Raw genomic sequence first — 23,147 nt, 5'->3', positions numbered from 1 at the left:
CATCAAAGCAAAAATATATAAAGTTAAGCCTGGTCCCTGCGCACATGTTACAAAGAAGGATCCTTGCTCCCTGTCAAAGCAGTGGTCTCAGATGTCTGACTTGCCCCACTGAATCAGAGCTAGAGCTCTCCAAATACCAAGGAGCATGAGCTTTGATTGTAAAACAAAAATCAGTCTAATTCTCTGCAGAGAGACCACTGCTTCCACAGAGGACAAGGGGCTCTCTGCAGCATGCTTGCAAGGAACAGGCTTTTTTATTCCGGCTGTTTAGGTTTACCTAAAGCAGAACTAAATCTAATACATTTCCTCAAAACAGTTACTTTTGAGGCATACTGTGGATAACAGTCACAGTTGTTTGGTAGCATAACTGGCAGATGGCAGCCTCCCTAGACTTTGAACATTTTTTGTTCAAGACAGCCACCCAAAGGATGTACAGACAGTGCAAGTAACTTATTACATCCCCCCCCATAGTCCCAACACTAGATAAACTCCTATCTCAAAATTCAGATCCTCACTTTGTACACATTTGATTTTACCTTTGAGCTGGGAATAGGCAATACAGTTCCATTCACCACGGCCATTGCCAACGCAAGTACACCTCATCATGTGGCCTTGATCATGCATTTTGTCCCACTGATCACCAATACGATACATAACACCATCATTGGTTGTGCAAATTTCTTCATGAGCTAGAATTAAAAGAAAAACCATTAACAAAACTGATACATGGGAGATACAGATCGTTGGAGATATATAGTTACATAGTTAGGTTGAAAAAAAGTCCAATAAGTTCAACCATAAGAAATAATAATAATAATTTTATTATTAATGTACACTCATACCCACAGTTGATCCAGAGGAAGACAAAAAACCCCAGCAAAGCATGATCCATTTTGTTACAGCAGGGGAAAAAAAATCCTTCCTGATCCCCCAAGATGCAATCGGATATTCTCCGGATCAACTTTACCCATGAATGTTAGTACCCAGTTATATTATGTACGTTTAAGAAAGAATCCAGGCCTTTCTTAAAGCACTTTACTGAGCTGGCCAGAACCACCTCTGGAGGGAGTCTATTCCACATTTTCACAGCTCTTACTGTGAAGAAACCTTTCCATATTTGGGAGGTGAAATCTCTTTTCCTCTAGATGTAAAGAGTGCCCCCTTGTCCTCAGTGGAGATGTGTGCTCCTAGGATATTCACACATGATTCTCTTCAGTGTGAGATATTCCTTACCCCTCTTCTAAAAAGAGGAAAGAAAATATAGTACCAAATACATCTTGAAAACTGATTATGTGGAACTAAATGCATCTTCTCTAGATCTGCGCAACTTTTAGTGAAACAGCCAATAAAGAGAACCGATGACCAAATTAACAAAAAAAATTAATAAATTCTAGGAAAAACAGAAGCTATACAGATACGATACACATAGCATGCCATGGTCAACTCTACTACATTTTAGTTTGACAAGGATTCTCACCTGCCATGGGGCAGAAGCCAAATTTCTGGTCCACATCGTAGTTTAAGGTAGTGCCGCACCACTTCATATTGTCACGGCGGCCCTCTGATGTGCAGTCTGTGTAGTTACGATTGTTGTACAAGAATGGGAAGTGGCAGAGAGCTCCATTGGAATTACCACCACGTGTTTGAACCATTGCTTAAAATATACAAAAGGCAATAGTAATATAAATACTTCTGCTTTCAAAATTGCTACAAACAAAGTTAATTGTTCTCCATGCAATTCTCATTCTGTCTTTATAATTTGTACATTGACATTGTGCACCAAATAAGGCTAATAAAAGGTTATCTTTGGAAACACTTGGAATTAAGCCTCTAGTACATAGAAGTAGTTGGCACAGAATCTTACCACGCTGCTCGGTACAGAAAGAATACTTCTTGTCCTCATCATAATTGGAGGTGGTTGAGCACCAGAGCTCTCCATCTTGGCGACCTTCTGTTGTGCAGTAGTAGTAGGTTTTGCCATCATGGATGAAAGGGAAGGCACATGGGTCACTATTTGAATTTCCTCCATAAGTCCCGATGGCAACTGTTTGAATAATATGAAAACCATTGTCAAAAACAGTGCAAAGTAAAATTTGAATATTCTTAGCAAAAAAAAAAAAAAGGCAGCTGGACTTACCACTTTCTTCACAGCTGACACCATTGCCCAGACAGGTGCAGAGCATCTGCTGACTTCCCTGACTTTTGAGCCATTTCATGCCCACAGTATAGAGGACTCCACTGTCAGCAACACAGTGCTCAATATCTCGCACAGCTGGGTAGATATTTATTTGGGCACCAGATGCAACACCAACTCCTACAATAAGAAAAGGAGAACAAAACAAAAAACCCACACTTAATTGAGGCCATACTCAAAGAAACGCTAAGCATTAAGTGCAATTAGTCTGAAACCTGCTAAGAGCATCCAGATTTGCAACAGGCAGGAATTCCACAAATGTCCCTCTAACTTTTGCAAACGTCAACATTGAAGTTAGTCAATGACAATAGGAATTGCCAGCAAGCAACCAGTAGAGGGAGCTATCCAAGAAGCCCAGGGGTGCACAAGGAGTGTGGAGCTATCTGGGAGGATAAGGGGGAGGGTATGGGGCACTTAGATGGTCATTCCAAGAGGTTCTTATCCAAATTGAGGAAAGTTGAGGGTGGGACTGGAAAATGGCACACACGAGATTTGCTGCATAGAAGATGCTACCATTTAACCTAAACAGGTAATTGCCTGGATTAGAAATGGCTGTATTTATACAATTTCTATGAGATGCCACCCTTTCCAAATCGTACATAGACAAACCGGTTTAGCCGTAACCAGTTAAACATACAGAACTATTGACTGGTTTCCTTTAGAACATACAATTGCCTGTGCCTCTAAACTATAATAACCTGTAAGAATGTTTGTGTTACAATACCAGATCTAGCCTGGAAATGAATCTTAAAAGCGAAAACCCCCCCATTGAAGCAGCAAGCCTGCCAGAACTCACCGGTAGCAGAAGAATGCCTCTCACACTTCCATTCGCCACGCCCATTGCCTGTGCAGATACACTGCAGCAAGTTACCCCTAGCATCAGTCTTGCTCCAGGTATCGCCAATCCGGTAGGAGGTCCTTGTGTCCTGGTCATTACATCGGTCTGTAATTTAAAAGATCGAAACAAAAATTAGAATTAACTATCCCAAAAAAAAAAAAAAAAAAAAAAATTGCCAAAAGCCTTTAATACATGCAGACGCAAGATTTAAACTTGTGGTCCCAATAATATCAGAGACCAGGTAACCCTTGAATCTTTTGACCCTTACTACAGCCACATATAGACAAATAAAAAAAGCCCTGACAAAACCTGGAAGCCGGTTTCTATGCAGATCTGCACCCGTTTCAGTAAATCTCACCCAATAGGCCTTTACTAGTCGGTATAGAATTAGGGAATGAAGCTAAAATTTCAATAAAACGGTCATGTACGACAGTAATCCTTAGTGGGCATGCTGCAAGTGCTAAAAAACCGACAGTCAAATATTTGTAAAACAGCCAAGATGTTTTTCTTTTATCTACTACCGTTCTCCAATGACCATACATACAGAAGCAGCAGATTGTACTACATAAGGTCATTTACATTCCAAGGAAACAATCTGCAGTGTAAATGGTTTCCAAATGGTAGAAGACTCCTCATAATAGACATAATGTATTTTCACCACATTACAGTAGGGAACATATGCAGTCATGTTCAGGAATCCATGTAATGCTTCAGCAATGCAAAGACTACAATAAGCTTATATCCAAATGTCCATGAATTACCTGTAAATCTATTTCTAAGCAGCTAGCCCGCTTGTGTCCCTCAGGTTATGGCAAATCCTGAGGAAGGAGACTCATTACTCCTTTCTTGTTGTGACCGGCAGAAAAAAAAAAAAAAACATGTGCCATTTCTATGCATTAGCCACGTCATGCAAGAAACAGCAACAGCTTCCAACAATTAAACGGATTGTTTTTTTACAGCACAGCCCAAATCCTCTTCTAGGATACCCCGCCAGTGCTGGCTCCTCATGCCTTCGAGAGCTCCCATAGAAAGCCACTTGCTATAAGGCACTCATGCGAGCACAATCTTAAGCCGCACTGCGTGCATTTATTGACACACACACTGTGGCTCGGCACCACCCCCGTATCACTGGATTTGGCTGACAGTAGCAATGGCACCTACTGCTCTTACTGAATCCAGTGAGGGAGGAGTGTAAGCAGCACCACTGTGCCTGGGCAGTGCTAAATTAAGATCAGGCTTAAGCATTTAGAGGGGGCAAGCTGCACATACAAAGGTCTTAGGGTCCTTTCACACGGAGCGGACCGTTTCTGTGTCCGCCAAAGCTCAGCGGGGATCCTCCGTCATCCCCGCTGAGCTGTCGGCGGATAGGGCGGTCCCTGCACACTGTGCAGGGACCGCCCTGTCTCTGCTCCGCTCTCCCCTATGGGGGATCGGATCCCGACGGACGCGGACGTTAGCGGATGCTCCATCCGCTAACGGACGCGATCCCATAGGGATTCATTACAAGTCCGTTAACGGACTTGTAATGAACAGACGAATGGTCCGCTAGTGTGAAAGGACCCTAACCTTAATGCAGAGGCTGCTTTAAGGTTAAAACCTTAACTAAAGCCAGCCTTTAAAAAGCTACCAATAGAAATGTCCCCCATTTACCGTCAATGCATAAAATGACAACATTTTACGCTTAATGCCACAGAGGTTTTAGATTCATTCTAATTAGGTTTTTGTAGCCCCATGTCTGGGCAAGCATAAAAGTTCACCCACATTATTAAAGAGTAAAATAACCATTTAATGTACTGTAAGAAGCCATTACTTACTTCTAGATGAACATGTGATACGTCCACTGCCTTCTCCCAGACATGTACAATCCACCATCATCCATCCCTGGTAAGGTTTTTCCCAGGTTTGCCCAACCACATAGGATGTGCCAGCTGTGTTATCATAACATCTTTCAGCTATGAGAAAAAAGGAATAACTTCCATATTATTTCTAGAAACCCAGAAGTGCACATACTATACATTTATAAACCACAAAAACAGTCCAAACCGAGATCAGAAAGTTCAAATGCCTATAACTTAATAAAAATGTATTTCGCACAAAACATGCATTCCGCAAATATAATTCCGCTACCAAAATTAGTGTGGTGTTAATTGCTCCAGTATTGTCTCTGCTTCTTGCCAGGGGCAGCCATTTTTTTCTGAAGCAAAGAGACCCTGAACAGCAGTAAATCTTTAGACTGTCGGCCCATCTGCCAATTCAGCACAGTGCCTAATAAAGAGCAACTGAGCATGTGCAGAGCGAGGCGAGACAGTGCATTACTGGATTTTAAACACTATAGACACATTTTTAATGTTGTGCATAGCTATGCAAAAGGGGCCAGCCTGAAGCGATCTAGCAGGACTTAGATTTCTGACTAAAGTTCCACTTTATAAGTCTGGTAAACTTACTTTGCCAAGACAGGATGCAAATTAGATAATGGCTAAAGCATATAACCTTTCATTTTTGAAAAACTTACCTACAGGCTTGCAGGTCCATTCTCCTTTGCTGTTACCAAGGCATACACACTCCAACATATAACCACCGGTTTCATGAGCCCTACGCCAAGTGTCCCCAATCTTATAAGATTGTCCACCCTCATGGCAGCGATCTGCAGTGGGAAAAAAAATCAAAAACCCCCACACAAATTAATTCAAATCATGGCTGAATTTCAAATGATACAAATAATCTGAAGATCATGGCATTCCAGACTTGGTACAATACATAGCAAGTTACCTGGGCCCAAACCCCCCCCCCCCAATGATTTGATTGCCGACCAGTCACATCCCAATATGTCACCAGTCTTTAAGTGGCTGTACGGGGATGATGCCTGCACAGCTGCAAGCATCATCCCCTTACTGTTATTGTCGGCCAATGGTCAGCTTTCTTGTAAAAAGCAATTGGAGTGGCTATTTAGTCGCTTGATAGTCATTACAAGCAGCAGAAGGGGATGTCTTCCCCCTCCGTGGCTTGCTCAGGCTCTTCCATCCCACCGGGAGACCCGAGCGACCAGCCAGCATGTCTGCCGGGTGGTCCAGCGAAGCCGGGGTCAGTTTTGAGCGACTCTCCACTATAGTTACTGGGAGCAATGACATGACACCACTTCTGGTTTACCTGGATGTAAACGGTGCCCCATTTTTAATAAGATCTAAAGGATTCAAAAACAGTGATATTGGCATTTTAAATGCTTTTCAGTGCAAAGGAGATATTTGGGGTCCCTTCATATAGAATCTGTCACAGGCTTTTACTTTGTTCACATGTAACAATTGTGTGTGTGCGCTGTCACAAGGAATGGAAAAATAAAATGTATATATACACCCCCCCCACCCAAACACACAATATTGTTACATGTGAACAAAAAGTGCAGAAAGGGCCCGATACTCAAAAACCATGACTTTACTCCTATCCTGCAGAAGGCAACATCTGGTTTTACACCTTCAATTGACTCATTAACACCTTTGTTTCCACAATAGGACTCAATTTGCATGCGATACTGGAATGTCATGACATGTGTATACACATAATGAGGGGGGGGGGGGGGGGGGGGGGGACAGCAGCAAATGGATAATTATGTTGCAACCCCCCCCCCAACCAGTTATCCATAAATATATGGAAAACATCAAATATCAAACTTCATAAGCCATTACTTGCAATGGTGCAGCTGATTCGTCCTCTTCCAGCTCCAATGCAGGTACAGTCCCAGATCATGTTATCTTTCGGTCGCTCGTAAGTTTCCCCAACTCGGTAAGTGGTGCTTGTGTACTTGTCAAAACAGGTTTCTTCAGCTGTTCAAGGGTTTAAAAAGGATATTGTTTATTTGATGAACGTTTCACTACACAGGTAGTAAAAGTGTAAAGAGCAGTTCATATTTTTGTAATTTCCCCCCCCCCCCCCATGCAAGTGCTTCCTAAAGGAAGCGTCAATTCTAAAGAAATGGAGTTGTGTGTCCATCCATTTCTGGATGAAACAAGTGGACAGTATATGCACTTGGTGAAGAAGAGCACAGGCTGGCAATTTTACCACGTATTAGAAAAGATTGCACCATAAAGAGCACACAGCTACGGTGTAGAAACCATTTTCTACTTGTTCTCATACTCTCGATTGAAGTTAAGCAACAGGCACAATTTTGGTAAGCAATCTCTGGGTTTTGTGTTTTTAAACGTAATATTTAAAAAAAAAAAAAATAAAGTTGGTCTTCTGGAGATACCATTTTAGGAAAAATATAACAGACCAGGCTTTACAAAAAACAGGCAGAGATGCCAACATGCATTCATTGACAGAACACATTTAAGATCTGGTTCCTACAGGATTTTATTCTCAAACCCAGAACCACTATTGGTACCCCAAATTTGTAGCTTGAAAACTGGTAGTCAACATGAAAACCGAGTATGCTTTCAGAAGACAAATAAGAAAATTCATCAGCGTATTTTCAAAGCCTATTCATGTTAATGGAATAAAAGTCCCTTTATCGTTTTATTTTTTTTATTTTATTTTGTATTATGAAAGCACTACATGCATACCCACCCTCTGGTTTACTTTCACAGTTGAAGCCTCGGATTCCGCCATAGCAGGTACAGACCAGTGTATTTCCCAAATAAATCCTTTCCCATTGCTGCCCAATATTATAGGTTTTTCCATTGTCAAAGCAGCCTCCTGTTGAGATCAATTGGTATTTAGTTAGTTTAATATCTGCAAAATGTTTATTCTAGCATTTCTTTAAAGCAAGCCAAAAAAAAAAAAACACTGCATACGTTTATGACTGCCAATGGCCGTAGCTCACACTGGTTGGGTCATACACACCTCTTTAGGGTGACTATTTGAATATTTATACTTATTTAGGCCAATTCCCTCAATTTGCAAAGTAGTGCTAAAGAAAAAAAAAAAAAGCTGGAACCTGACATGGACAAAGTCAGTAAAATATATAGAAGATACGTTTCCAAAATGGGTATACACCAGTTTTAAGGCGATGTTAGTTTCAGTGTATATGGATGCACATACCATGACCGATTACAGTCTCTGCAAATGTAGGATTTAGAAATATATGTGCAGTCATTGCCAACCTCAGTTATCTCCTTGCCTCTAAACCAGAACAAGCATACAGTAAAGAAATATGCCAGAACTTTGGATCTGCACGCTTTTTTGGTTCAAGGAGTGTCAGCAATGGAAGCCTTTATAATTCTCTGTACAGACTCCCTAAAACAGCCATCAAGGTGCAGGAACCATAGTGACCCGAGCCAAAGCTGACATCACAGAGCCAGTTCAGGCTCGGGATAGATCGCCAGGAGAGGCTAATGGGCAGATTGGTGTATAAACATACATACATGCCAGGACACAAACATGAGTGTTTATGCCTATGTAAAAGGACCCTGCCTGCCTGGCACAAGGAAGGAAGTGACAGGACAAGTTTTCCTAATAATTTCTCAGTAAGTTTGGAGCCCCTGCTGTGCCCACATGAAAAATAAAAAAAAATTAAGAAGAAGAACTGCCAACCTGTCTAGCTGAATTTGCAGCCAGGTGGACAGCCTCCATAGGAGAACAGCAGAAAGTAAAAAAAAAAAAAAAATCAATTTGTGGTCAAAATATCAAAAGAATTCAGAAACCCAAATTTCGGAATACAGCGCTTAAACTACTTGACCCTAGTCCTTGGGCCCCACAATAAATGATTTCTTACCATGTCAACTGTGTTCGTATGAATCTTTTTAAAATGCATGCATTTCATTCTGGCAGGGCTTACCTTTGCTCAGGATAAAACATCTGCATTCTATTACCAGTCTAAGCCTCTCACTACAATGACTCCATATGGTCAAGTAGCTCAAGTTGCCACAAATCATTCTTGTGAATTAAACGTCAGTTTTATCAGAACAGTGATGTCAGACTAGTAAATGTAAAATTATAGCATATACCCAATATTGGAACAATCATGCAAAATTATGGCTCAAATAAAAAGGTGAGCTGCAATATACATTTGTTGCCAAATCACACTTGAGGGGGGAGAACAGACAAAAAGCCACCCCACACAAAGCAATGGCAACGATTTCAGAGCTTGTGGACGTTTTCCACACTAAAGGTTTTTATAAAAAGCATAATGTATGGATTTCCCAGCAAGCCTGTTAGAACATGGAAAGAAATGACAAAATGCCTGCAGCCACTCATTGTCAACCAAGAGCCACATTTAAAAGGTTGGAGAGTCAGGGTCAGAGCTTCAATTTCCTTAGTGCATGGGATTATTCTAAAGAACATCTACAGAACCTCTGGACCGATTTTAAACGGGCTATATAACCAAAGAACACATTTTACAGCATAATCAAGCATTGCAGCCATGATTTGTAAAGGACCTCTACTTGCCTTTAAACCAGTAGGAGTCAGGCCCTATTTACTATAAATTAGTATTATGCGCTTGTTGAATATAAAATATTCATAAAAAAAAAAAAAAAAAAAAAAAACACACGTTATAAAAAGATGCAATAAAAAGATGAACACAGATGGACTATATACACACACACACACACACACACACACACACCAAAAAAACTGGTCATAGACCTCAGACCATAGCTGCATGTGCAAACACGATCTAGCCTTAAGTAGAGGCTTTTTGGTCTAGTTGTAGGCATAAAAACAAATGCCCAAGTGTCCAGGTACATGCCTGTGGTAGAGAAAGGAGTTGGCAAGAAATTACTAATTTTTTTATGGAGGGGGAAGCACAACCACCTCCACCAGTCTCCCACAGGCTACTTGCATCACAAAAGCAAGACAAATTGTTGCATCAAGCAACACTTATCTAGTTTCTGTGGACAGTTTAACACTTGTATCAGCATAACTGCTCAGAAGAATTATGTACAGCAGATATGTGGACTTTAATTATCCGATGACAGACCATAACACTGCCCTCACATACATTAAAACCATTGCAGAGTACAACCTGCAATAAAACATCACTATACTGGAGTACTGTACTGATAAGCCACATGCCAAACATCCCAGAATCCACAAGGTTAATAAATCAGTCATGGCCAAGTCCACATAAGCTTAAATATTTTTATGCAACATTTTTGTAGAAGCATCTGGATAAAATATTTAAAAACTCCATTTGAAAGTCCTACTCTTGGGTATTATCGCTAGATAGTTCCCTTCCGCTTTGTTTTAGGCAATATGTTTTTCAGTAAGTAGGACCGTTTTACAAGTTAAGGGCGTTTGTATAAAGCAGTAGATCTAGGATTCACTGAACGAATCTTCCAGGTGCAGGCGTTATGGGGATGGATTCAAACGTTTAGTGAAAAAAAAAAAAAAAAAAAAAAAAAGTTACATTCACTTCTTAAAAATAAATATATTCCCCTTGCGTCTCCCAGGGGCATACTGACTATACGTGCACTGCCCGAGGGCCCCGTGCCACTAGGGCTGCCCCCCATATCAGGGTTTCCAGCCTCAGTAAAACAAGGGACAGTATGTAAAAATCTGTTTTTTTTTACATCTGTTCCTGAAATGTCCCTTACCAACATCCTTTTGGTCTAAAAATCCCAAAATTCTAGCTGCCCCGCCTCTCCAGTACTTTCTCAGTGTGTCCATAATTTATTGCCTGGGGGCCCCCCCATGAGTTGTGAGTCCGCCCCTGGCATCTCCATACTCCGAAGGTTAAAGCCACCTGTAGACATTAGTTGCCAACGAATATGGTTACATGACTAACTTGCCAAATGATCTTTATACCAACATGCAGATTTGCTTTTGGCCAATGTAAAGCAATTGGTTTGTGCCAATGTAAAGCAAACCTTCAGTCACTGGGCAAACAAAAGAAATTGGCCAGTAAAGTCCATGGAAGCCAACTAAAATGTACTCAAGCAGGGTTAGCCAGGGCCATGGACGGACCTACAAACACAGGAACATTTCCTGAGAAATAAAACATATATATATATATATATATATATATATATATATATATATATATATATATATATATACATATATATATACATATATATATATATATATATATATATATATATATATATATATATATATATATATATATATATATAAATAATTTGTGTATTTATTTTTTTTTTTTTACACACAGGCTGCAATGGCTGACCTCCCTTTTAGAAAGTTCATTGCCTGGCTCTGCTAGATTGCAATACTTCCCCCCAATAAGCAGGGGAGCAGAGAAGTCGGAACTCAATTTGTCTGCTACTCTAAATTTGTGGGAAAAATAAATTGCCTTGTGTTCATAAGCACACTAAATGGCAGCAGTGCCAAATGAAAGACACCTTTGTGTTTAGAGAAGAAGCCACTCAAGAAGAACTCCAGCAGGAACTGGAAGATCACAGCCAGCACCGACTACAGTCATTATCAGCTTCTCCTGTAATGCATCAGGGAAGAGAAGCACATAACTATATTGGCCCAGCTTGGCACAAAGTATGCAATACAGATCATTTCTGGATATAAAAAAAAAAATAAAAAATAAAAGTAGACTAAACAATTTAGTATCGTGAAATCTTTATTTTATCAACAGAAAGTTTTTCGTGTCTAGGTGTTCATTAGCCCAAGCAAATTAGGAAGGATCTTATAAAGGGATGGGTAAAGAACAAAGACTTCTCTAAATTCACACTTGCCTTGTAATTACATTTAAGCCTGGTGTGTAAACGGACAAAAGGCGCTATAACCATTACACTTTAGATAGCCAGGGGCTATACACAGAAAATGACAGGACAGAAGACAAAGCATCTTCTGTTTCGCATGGCTGGCAGCCTCACTCCGTGTTCTCTACACCCATCAATAAAGCAAGTAATGGTTTTCTAGGATTTTCGTAGCTTGCAGCCTTCTGTTCCTCCTTTCCCTTTGGTAACCAATTTCCTTCAGGGATAAAAGTCCTTCTAGACTGCTAGTTTTACAAGAGGAAGCATAATATAAACCCTGCAATTTATATTTTTTGGCATGCCATTAGATACAGTATACAATCTATGTAGGCATTCAGCACAGCTACAGATCAAAGAGCTTGGATATGAAATGACTGCCAGAACCGCCCGTTGGTGTCTGTTATGACACAAAAACCACATGGGATACAGAAATTATCCTGCGCTGGACTGATAAAGTCATGCATTAGTAGCCGACTTTATTTATAACCAGTCATGTTCTTTTATGGTAGAACAAAAAACACTCCATAAAAGAAAATGATAAACAAAGGGAAATGGACAGCATGCAAAATATGACCACTCCCCAAAACATAAAACACAATGAACCTCATCTTAAAATATACAGTAAAAAATGGATTGCGAGCAGAATTCGTTTCGTAAACACGTTTGTAATACAAAGCACTCATATCAAAGAATTTCCATATAAGAAATAATATGAATAAATGGAGCGAATGCTCCAAGTTTCCAAGTCCTTCAGGTTATATTCCATATAAAAAGATTATAGCAATGTGACTGGGTTGTGCAACCATAAAAAGTCCATCCACAAACGGAAGCCACCACAAAGAGATTAGACGCGAAATCCATCAGGAGATACAGAGTAGAGAAGAGGGGCGCCTCTAAGTGTAGCAATTAGGGTTGTCCCCCCGATACCACTTTAGGACCGAGTACAAGTACCGATAATTTTTTTTCATGTACTCGCCGATACCGATACTTTTTAAAAAATGCAGCCACAAGTCCCAAAATGCAGCCATGTGTCCCCAAAGAGAAAGCCAAGTCCCCCCCCCCCCCCTCTCCGCCTAGTTGATCAGCACAGGGAACATTACAGCTTTCATTTGAATAGCTGTGTGTTCCCCGCCACGTCATATAGCCCCTCCCCCTTGTCCAGGCACTTTCATAGACAGATCACCCATCCAATCCTGGGCTGGGTAATTTGTTTATCAAAGTGCCCGGACAAGGGAGAGGGGCTATATATGAAGAGGCGCGGAAGGGAACACAGCTATTCAAATGAAAGCTGTAATGTTCCCCACGCTGATCAACTAGGCGGCGGCGGTGGGAGGACTTGGCTTTCTCTTTGGGGACTAGACGGCGGCAGCAGCTCTCCGCCCCCTTTCCACCCGCTTTCCGCCCCCTCTCTGGAAAAAATAAAAATATCGGTGAAGCATCAGGAGCATTTGCGCGAGTACAAGTACTCGCGCAAATGCTCAGTATCGGTCCCGATACTAGTATCGGTACAACCATAGTAGCAATATGGTTACTAGTATCGGTACAACCCTAGTAGCAATATGGTTACAATTAATGAAGGTACAACATTTAGCAACTCACATGGCTGATGATTAAGAGGCACATCCAAGTATGCAGGAATAAGGGGAAAGTTGTCCACAGACCATCCCCTGCACCGCCGTCTCTCACCGCTGTCAATCTGAAATCGTGACCGGGAAGACTACCCTGCAGTAGAGAGATCTGAAAGCGAGGCTTGAAGCGCAGAAGGGATGACATCAATGGAGGTGCAAAGGATGGTCTTTATGGACAGCTTTACCCAGGATGCCTGCATACTTGGATGTGCCTCTTTTAATCAACCGTGCGAGTTGCTAAATGTTGTACCTTCATTAAATGTAACCATATTGCTACACTTTAGCCTCATACACACGATCAGACTTCCATCTGACTTTTCTGTGGATTTTTGTCCGAAGGGGCGTTGGCCGTAAACTTGGCATGCATACACACACGGCAGAACATTTTCAGCCAACACCAAACCATGTGCTTGTTCAGCCCTTTACCGCCACCCTTTGGGCAACTTCTGCAATTGCTGTCTGATGTTTAGCATTAGTTCCGAGCATGCGTGTTTGTACTTTTGGATTTTAGTCCGATGGACACACGATCGGATAAGCCAAACGGAACACCTGTTTTGTCTGACAATTTGAGAGCATGCACAGCCAACATTTGTTGTCGGAATATCCGATCGTGTGTATGGGCCTTTAGAGGCGCCTCTGTTTCTATACTCTGTTGTGACGTGTCAAATCTTGCAAAACACTTGCAGACCAAGTTACTCAAACCAAGGTTTTACTTTATTGCAGAAAGTGGATTTTAAAGCGGAACTCCAGGCAGATATAAATGACGCAAGTTAAAGCTGAATTCCAGGTTTCCCATAATTTCCAATTTGGCCCAAGCTAGCCCAAATGAACCATTACTAAGCGATTTGGCCACTGTAGCATCATACAGTATATGGCATTGTGTGATGCAGCAGTATTGGCTACTACCAAATCAAGTCAGCCTTGTATTAATTACAAGGCTTCCTCCGATTGGCTGAGCTGGAAATCGTGACATTATCCACTCACCTCTCCACCTTGGCCATTCACAAGAAGCCTTGTAGTAAATGATAAAAATACAAAGCTTCTTCTGAAGGGCAGAGAAGCATTCAAGCCAAGTTTATTTAGTTCCAGCAGCAGATAGGAAGTTACTTGTACTGTTGCACAAGACAGCGCCACATACTGTATGTAGCTGATGTTCCTGCAGTAAGATAAAGACTACACAGTGGCCAACCAACTTAGTAATGGAAATGGTCAATTTGGGCTAGCTTGGCCTAAATAAAACTAAAAGTGACAGGAAACTTGGAACTCAGCATTGATACATCAAAAGTTACTTGATATCAGCATCTTGAAGTCCCTGTACAGCAGAGCCTATACTGGTAGAGTGAAAAGCAGTACAAAGGGCCAATTAGCTATAGTGCAGGAAGCATGCAGATTGAGGAGAGAAACGCTTATCCATCTGCCGATTCTCCTTTTACTGTCCAGTCATATGGTCAGATAGGGCCTCAGGGCTGTTACAAAATGGCAAACATCTATCTCTAGTATAGCCATCTTTGCCTGGAGTTAAAGGTTTAAAAGTTGAGCTCCACTGGTAGTGCATCCATAAAGGGTGCAGGAGTGCCGCCCCCTCTCTCCTGCACCACTCTAATTACCATTGGTCGCTGCTGACACCCCCTATTCAGGTATCCAGCCCCCTTTCGGCCATCTGAATTACACGGACAGATTTTTTTTGGAAGTGCCCGATTAGAGCCATAGGCTCCAATATATGCCCAAAAAAAGTGAACAGCGGGCGCCATGCTGGGGGTTCGCCATTCACTCTGCCTCTCAGCCAATCAGGTTGCCGGGTCTGTTACCGGTCACCCGATTGGAAGAATAATGGCAGGCATTGAGAGAGGATGGAAGACAACATGGAGGACGTGCAGAAGACCGCCGCTGACCTGCTCCGAGACAAGCAAGTGCAGGCAGCATCTGATGGGGCACAGTGGCTGCATTTGATTTATTTTTTTTCAGTTTGTTTACTCCCCCCCCCCCAAAACAATTTTGAGCACCAGCCGCCTCTGAGTGCAAGACAATATTCCTTATAAGCTTTAAACAAGGAAGGATTGATTAGAGCTCCAGACAGATTTTAACTACAGTGAACCCACTGGGGAGACCTAAAAAAGTAATGGGGGGGTCACTTGAATGGAAATTTAAGAGAATATATTGGAATATGGGTTTTCCCATGAGGGACAGGCAGCCAATCAGAAATCAGCACACAGTCATTACCATTCCTAAGCTGGCCATACATCCAAAGATATATTTCAATTCAACAGATTCCATCATCCACCCAAATAGTGTGGATGGATGATATGTCCCACCGACAGGCAGTGCCAGCTGTCAGAAAACCTGACCAGCACCTGCAGTACATTGGATACAAGTGCTGTTCGAACAACAATTTTCCACTTGGCTTCTTCGATTTTACAAGTGAAGGAGGTTGGGTGGAGTCAACATGGCCACCCGCTTATTAGGAACTGGCCAGGATTTACACAGTAAATGGACCGCTTTAGTCAAATCATTTTTAGGAATAGTCAGAGCTGGGCTTTACTATCACTTCAAGGCTAGTTGAAAAAAATAAAAATAAAAAAAAAATAAACCCCCAAGCTACAACTAGCTTGGTTGTTATAGCCAGACTAATTATTTATTTTTCTACACACACTATATTTATTATTAATTTTATAAAATGTATTCATTACACTACTGTAGATCATAAAAAAAAATTCAGATAAGGTCATTTCATACTAATCTGGGTGTAGCACACATCTGGAGCTAACCTCCTCAGAGATGGGTGTGCAAATGGAATCATAGCAATAAAGTGCCTAATAACAGCAAGTCCTTAAGAAAAAAAATAAAAATTTCCTAGTTGAGGGGTCATTAGGCCAAAAGACAGTAATGGAAACAATGGATACAAAAAACTGGGAATAAAGTAAGGAGATGCAAATGACAGACCAAGCCGAGTGTTTGTTTTGTTTCTGGAGAGTAAAAGAAGGAAGCAGACTAGGTGCCAGAAAGCAAACTCTACTTAATTAAAAAAATATATATATTAGTGCTGGCAGTCAGAACAAGCAATACATTTACTTACAGCACTGCCAAACACAAAATAAACAAATAAAACATTAAAGTGGAGGTTCACCCAAAAAACAAGTACATTACATTCTATATACCTCAAACATGTACAGTATGCTGTTTTTTGGGGGGGTGTACATACGGTATTATCGCTATTTTTCACCTGGCTTCGGGGGTACTAGCTCCCGCGGGAGTAGGTGTTCCGATGCAGTGGCGCAATGTCCTCTGGGACTTCGCCCAGATGATTGACGTGCCTGCCAAAAACTCCCCCCCCGGCCGATAAGGCGCGTCACAAGTTTCCGTAACTAGCCGAACTGCGAGTCGGCTCTATACGGCGCCTGCGCAGTCAGCTCTACACGGGTCCTAGTTGGTGCGCAGGTGCCGTATAGAGCTGACTCGCAGTTCGGCTAGTTACGGAAACTCGTGACGCGCCTTATCGGCCGGGGGGGGAGTTTTTGTCAGGCACGTCAATCATCTGGGCGAAGTCCCAGAGGACATTGCGCCACTGCATAGGAACGCCTACTTCTGCGGGAGCTAGTACCCGGAAGCCAGGTGAAAAATAGCGATAATACCGTATGTACACCCCCAAATAACAAACAGTATACTGTACATGTTTGAGGTATACAGAATGTAATGTTATATACTTGTTTTTTGGGGGAACCTCCGCTTTAATGTCATCTTACATAACAGAAGGATTTGACCATCATGAATCGAGTTTGGCAAAATCTTCCAGAGACCTGAACATTAGGGGTTTCTCTGTGCTAAAAAGGTTGAGAAAGGCAGCGATATACTGTATATTGACTCCACATTTTTCTGAATCAGAGCTGTAAACACTTACCAATATTTAAAAGAATTTAAAAAAAGTAGCCAGTCATATTTAAAAATAAAAGTCTTTATAAACATAAAAAAAAAAAAACAAACGATATAACGTAACAGATTCAGTGCAAAGGTTTATCAGAACTGGTAAGCCATCAGAAAGATTCCTTGGAAAGGGGCATAAAGTGGGACTCACCAAAATTATTTGAACTGGGGAGATAATAAAAAACAAAAGCTGCATTACATCTAGCCAGGTTCACAAAGGGCTGAAGACTAATGCTGCCTATACACGGGTCGAATTTCAAAAGAACTTTCTAAGAATTTTCGTTCGTATTTCGTACCATTAGTGGGCTGCAGCAACAGCCGATTTTTGTTCGGCCATTGAAATTTAATAAATCAGACATGTTGGAAATTTTTGGAAAAATATAAAATTTTTCTAATCAATGATGGGAGAAATGGTGTGAAAAATTTAAAGCAGGAGGTTCCGCTACAAATACTGCAGCTGCTGACTTTTTTTAAAAAAAGGACACTTGCCTGTCCAGCACGCCTGCGATGTCATCAGCCGAAGACGAGCAATCGCTCGTCCCTCGGCTGCACCCGCCGCCATCCTCGGTTAGGGAATCAGAAAGTGAAGCAGTGCGGCTTTACTGCCCGGTTCACTACTGTGCATGCGCGAGTAGCGCACCATCACTGGCCCCTGCTCTCTCCTGGGAACAGTGTGTTTCCCAGAAGACAGCGGGGCTGCAGGTAGAAGTGTCTGCCGCAGTACCGTATTCCCGAAAGTGGGTGCAAATACCTGTCTTAGACAGTTATCTGCACCCCCCTGAAAGGTGCCAAATGTGACACCGGATGGGGGGGGGGGGGGGTCCAAAAAAAACGGAAGCTCAATGTTTGGGTGGAGCCCCGCTTTAATTGAAAAAAAAAAAAATGCGCATTTGCAGGAACAGAAAATTCCTGGAAAGAAAAGAAGATTCCCCAGGCACGAAAAATTATTCTCTGTAGGAACAGGAGTTGAAATTGAGGCTCGGTTCACACCTATGCGAATTGGATGCGGCTTACAATGCTTCCAATTTGCAAGACAATTAAAAAAAAAAAAAAAAAAAACATTTTGTATGAGGCTGGTTCAAATATCTGCGGAGACTTCGCACAGCAGAAAAACAAAAAAAAGTGTGCGTTTTCAGGCTCATTATCTATGGACACTCATCCGATTCGCAGATGCATTCCGTTTTGAACAGGCATTCTCTCCCCCTGCTCATCTGATCTGCAGCTACAACGCAGAGGAAGCGCTGAACAGCTCCTGCTTCACTTTGCACAGAGAAAGGAGCTGGAATTTGCGCCGGACTGATGTGAACCCAGCCTGAAGGTTTGGTTGGTCGAATTTCGAAATGAATGGTGGCCTCATCGGATCACAAAACGCACACATTCTCTTTTTCAAAAGAAAGTTCTTTCAAAATTAGACCCGTGTATGGGCAGCATGGCAATGTCCCATTCAATCCTTCAAGCTAAGCTTTGGGCGTTTTACACATTCTCAGGCTTGAGGATTTTTTATTTTATTTCAGCCAACGGAAACCCATTTACTAGAAGGAAAGACCAGATGTAGCATGGAAAAACTCATGCTATGTGAATTGCCAAGAGCGCCCACTGAAGTCTGTGGGAACCTAAGGACCCGTCACTTTGCCCCAAAGAAGCGAACATGCTTTTTCGAGTGACGAGCTTCAAGACACACATCGCTTATGTGTGAACAGTTCCTGTAGGATACAATGGGAATCCTCATCGCAACCATTGAAACCCTTCTGGAAAGGGGCTTCAAATGGCTCAGATGTGATCCAGGGATGGGCCAACGCATTGATTTCAGTTTCAAACTGACAAAAGACTAATACCGCGTACACACGATCATTGTTCAGCATGTCCAAAAAAACGACGTTTTCCCAACTTCATCATTAAAACGACGTTGCCTACACACCCACGTTTTTAAAAAATGATCTAGCAAAGTGCGGTGATGTACAACATGTACGACGGCACTATAAAGGGGAAGTTCCATTCGCCTTTGGGCTGCTTTAGCCGATTCCGTGTTAGTAAAAGACGATTTGCGCTTTTCTGTCTGTTACAGCGTGATGAATGTGCTTACTCCATTATGAAGGATAGTTTTACCAGAACGAGCGCTCCCGTCTCATAACTTGCTTCTGAGCATGCGCAGGTTTTTTACGTCATTTTAGCCCACACACGATCATTTTTTACAACCCAAAAAACATCGTTTAAAACGACGTTAAAAAATGCAGCATGTTCGATTTTTTTTTTTTGTCGTTTTTCAGAACCTGAAAAATGATGTGTAGCCCACACACGATCATTTTAAATGACTTTTTCTTAATGCCGAAAAATGATCGTGTGTACGTGGCATAAGAGTTTATGAAAACAAAGTATCCAAATGTATTTTCCTCATAAAAAATAAATAAAAAAAAAACACCTACAAAGTAATGCATCTTCTCATAGCAACCAGATTCCTTTCATCAAACTCAATTCCAAGTTTGAACAGAATAAGAAACTAGTTGTTTTCAGCCACATGACTACCTATGGGTGGGACATTTTAACTAGGATCCATAGAGCTATTGTCTTGGAATAAAAGATTTCTGGTTGCCATGGTCACCCATTACATCTTCACCAGTTTTATACCCCACATAAAGCAACCCTGACATTTCTCTACCTACCTACAGGTTAATGCAGCCTTTCTCCACCTTTAAGACGAAGGAACTAACTTTCCAGGCTCAGGGAACCTCTGCCAACAATGGAGAATATCTACAGCTCTCAGGACATGGGTGTGACAGTCATTGGAAAGAACGTTCCTTACACTTGTGGTCGTTGGGAAGAACCCCCCCCCCCCCAACCATTTTATAGATCATAGGGCCAGTCCACACCAGAGTGTGTAGCACACCCCTGTACAATTCCTATGTGACCAAGTGCGTTGTGATTTTTAGCCCAAATCACATTGGATCGCACCAAATCTAGCGCATGCACAACTTTGCAAAAACGCACCACAGTACCAAGCAATCCAATGCAGGCAAACGCACTGCATTCCAAATCTGTGTTTGGGGTGTCATTATTATACCGACACCCACAGCAGACAACGGTATTATTGTCAGGGAGAGAAAAGAAGATCAGAACGTCAAAAAGATCATATGGATCTACTTTCCTTCCAAAATGATGAAGCATTTCTACTAAAACCAACCAGTTTAGCTTAAAACCGATTTCACAGTATGGATCTTTTCAGTAAATCACGGAGTTTATCTCATAGTCCAATTCTGTGATGAACTGTTCAATCCCATTGTTGGGTGTATGGCCACCATTACAGACTGATAAAAGGATCACTGGGGTCAGTTGCTAATTGCTCAAGGAACCCCAAATCCCCCCCCAGGACACCCCTTTCGAGCATGGGTGCTCAACCTGTGGCCCTCCAGCTGTTACAGAACTACAAGTCCCATCATGCCTCTGCCTTTTTGAGTCACGCTTGTAGCGGTCAGCCTTGCAATAACTCATGGGACTTGTAGTTCTGTAACAGCTGGAGAGCAACAGGTTGAGCACCCCTGCCTTAGAGGAACGCCATTGAGAAAGGCTGGGCTGAAGAAAAAGTTAGTTTCCATGGGCAACTGCCTGCCTTTCCTTTACATCCAACACCATAGCTTTACCCAAAGCCATTGCCCCCCAATACAGGGAGCCCATATAGAACTATAGCCCTGCATGGGAAGGGGTGATCTATTCCAGGATGGGGCAACCTTCAGCTTCTCAGGTATGGTAGAGGACCATCCTATGGTAGACTCTCCCATCACCTATAGAGGTTCCTTTACCCTCCCATCACCTATACAGATGACCCCTTTACCCTCCCATCACCCATAGAGGTCCCCTTTACCCTCCCATCACCCATAGAGGTCCCCTTTACCCTCCCATCACCCATAGAGGTCCCCTTTACCCTCCCATCACCCATAGAGGTCCCCTTTACCCTCCCATCACCCATAGAGGTTCCCTTTACCCTCCCATCACCCATAGAGGTCCCCTTTACCATCCCATCACCTATACAGATGATCCCTTTACCCTCCCATCACCCATAGAGGTCCCCTTTACCATCCCATCACCAATACAGATGACGCATTTACCCTCCCATCACCTATAGAGGTTCCCTCCCATCACCCATAGAGGTTCCCTTTACCCTCCCCATCACCCATAGAGGTTCCCTTTACCCTCCCCATCACCCATAGAGGTCCCCTTTACCCTCCCCATCACCCATAGAGGTCCCCTTTACCCTCCCCATCACCCATAGAGGTTCCCTTTACCCTCCCATCACCCATAGAGGTCCCCTTTACCATCCCATCACCAATACAGATGACGCATTTACCCTCCCATCACCTATAGAGGTTCCCTCCCATCACCCATAGAGGTTCCCTTTACCCTCCCCATCACCCATAGAGGTTCCCTTTACCCTCCCCATCACCCATAGAGGTTCCCTTTACCCTCCCCATCACCCATAGAGGTCCCCTTTACCCTCCCCATCACCCATAGAGGTTCCCTTTACTCTCCCATCACCTATATGAACTAACTTCACCCTCCCATCACCTATAGAGGTCCCCTTTACCCTCCCCATCACCCATAGAGGTCCCCTTTACCCTCCCCATCACCCATAGAGGTCCCCTTTACCCTCCCATCACCCATAGAGGTCCCCTTTACCCTCCCCATCACCTACACAGATGACCCCTTTACCCTCCCATCCCCCATAGAGTTGACCCCCCATCCATAGCCCCCCCAGTACAATGTCCTTACTCTGAGAAGTGTCTCCGGCCAGCACCGGTTGCACGGCATGCTGCGCCTGTCTGCGGCTCTTGGTCCTCTCTGATGGGGCGGCTTGCACGGCGGCGCTCACACACAGGGCGAGGAGCAGCCCGGTCAGGGGCCCCCGGGGCATCTTTCCGGATTAGAGGGGGGCAATTGCCTAGTATAAAAAAGCGTGCACTGCAGAGCTGAATGTCCGCCGATCACTGGCACATCTCCCGGGGAGCGGCACCGACAGTCAGATAGCGGAGCAGAGAAAGCGCTATAGAGGATAAAGCGGCTCCGTGCCGAGCTGTGGATAGAGAGCGGAGTTCGGGCGAGCACTATATATATACAGCCACACCACACACCGGCCGGGGCTCACTCACTCGCTACTCGTCCCACTCTACGATTGGCTGTTCTCTGGACATGACGTCACCGGAGGGCAGGATTCCCCCTTGTCTATAAAAGAGGTGGGAGGTGCATAGAGCTCAGTGTGTGAGGAGAGGGAAGAGGATGGTAGGGGGTCCCTCAAGTGTCCCTGTGGGGAGGATAGAGGCTGGAGATGCGACAAACCACCCTCAGGCTCCACAACCCAACCGAAGCTCTCCCGCCATATGGAGCTCATTTATATGGGATGTTCACAGAAATGAATTCATATTTAAGCTTTTTTGCTCTGAAAGACTTAACAGGGAACAAATAGTTATTTTCTAAATAGCAATATTCAGGTTTTTGCATGTATTTTACTGTACATGCATAGACATAAAAATTCTTCTAACTTTTCCTTTTTTTATCTGACTATAGGACATTTTTACCCCCTTCCTGCCCAGGCCAATTTTCAGCTTTTAGGTCTGTCACACTTTGAATGGCAATTTTGCGGTCATGCAACAATGTACCCATAGAACATATATATATATATATATATATATATATATATATATATATATATATATATATATATATATATATATATATATATATCATGCAAATAGAGCTTTATTTTGGTGTTATCTAATCACCCACTGCTGTTTTTTTTTTTTTTTGCTAAATAAATGAAAAAATACCAAAAAAAATAAAATAATAATTTTTCATTTGTTGAAAATGTTTGCAAACAGGTAATTTTTGTCTTTCACTGATAGGCGGCACTGATAGGCTGC

At 42.5% G+C, this 23,147-nt stretch overlaps 1 protein-coding gene across 7 annotated transcripts in view; it reads right to left on the bottom strand.

The window, feature by feature from the left end:
* FN1 (fibronectin 1) overlaps positions 1 to 22,327 on the bottom strand; it is an 80,689-nt gene extending 58,362 nt beyond the window's left edge. For 5 of the 7 annotated variants that reach the window (XM_040357489.1, XM_040357491.1, XM_040357494.1 and 2 more), the window contains exons 1-10: positions 22,003 to 22,326; positions 7,590 to 7,718; positions 6,713 to 6,850; positions 5,545 to 5,676; positions 4,847 to 4,984; positions 2,991 to 3,137; positions 2,138 to 2,314; positions 1,865 to 2,044; positions 1,478 to 1,654; positions 537 to 689 (exon numbers count right to left, since the gene is read on the bottom strand). In XM_040357489.1, the coding sequence (XP_040213423.1) occupies positions 537 to 689; positions 1,478 to 1,654; positions 1,865 to 2,044; positions 2,138 to 2,314; positions 2,991 to 3,137; positions 4,847 to 4,984; positions 5,545 to 5,676; positions 6,713 to 6,850; positions 7,590 to 7,718; positions 22,003 to 22,144 (1,513 nt within the window). In that variant the 5' untranslated portion in view covers positions 22,145 to 22,326. Of the gene's footprint in view, positions 1 to 536; positions 690 to 1,477; positions 1,655 to 1,864; positions 2,045 to 2,137; positions 2,315 to 2,990; positions 3,138 to 4,846; positions 4,985 to 5,544; positions 5,677 to 6,712; positions 6,851 to 7,589; positions 7,719 to 22,002 lie in introns of all 7 variants that reach the window. The other 2 variants (XM_040357493.1, XM_040357490.1) reach the window with 2 other exon arrangements.
* Between the last annotated feature and the right edge of the window lie 820 nt (positions 22,328 to 23,147).

The sequence above is a fragment of the Rana temporaria genome, chromosome 6, assembly GCF_905171775.1.
Source record: "Rana temporaria chromosome 6, aRanTem1.1, whole genome shotgun sequence".
Lineage (NCBI taxonomy): Eukaryota > Metazoa > Chordata > Amphibia > Anura > Ranidae > Rana > Rana temporaria.
Note: the sequence above shows the minus strand (reverse complement) of the source record. Positions and strands in the feature narration are given on the sequence as shown.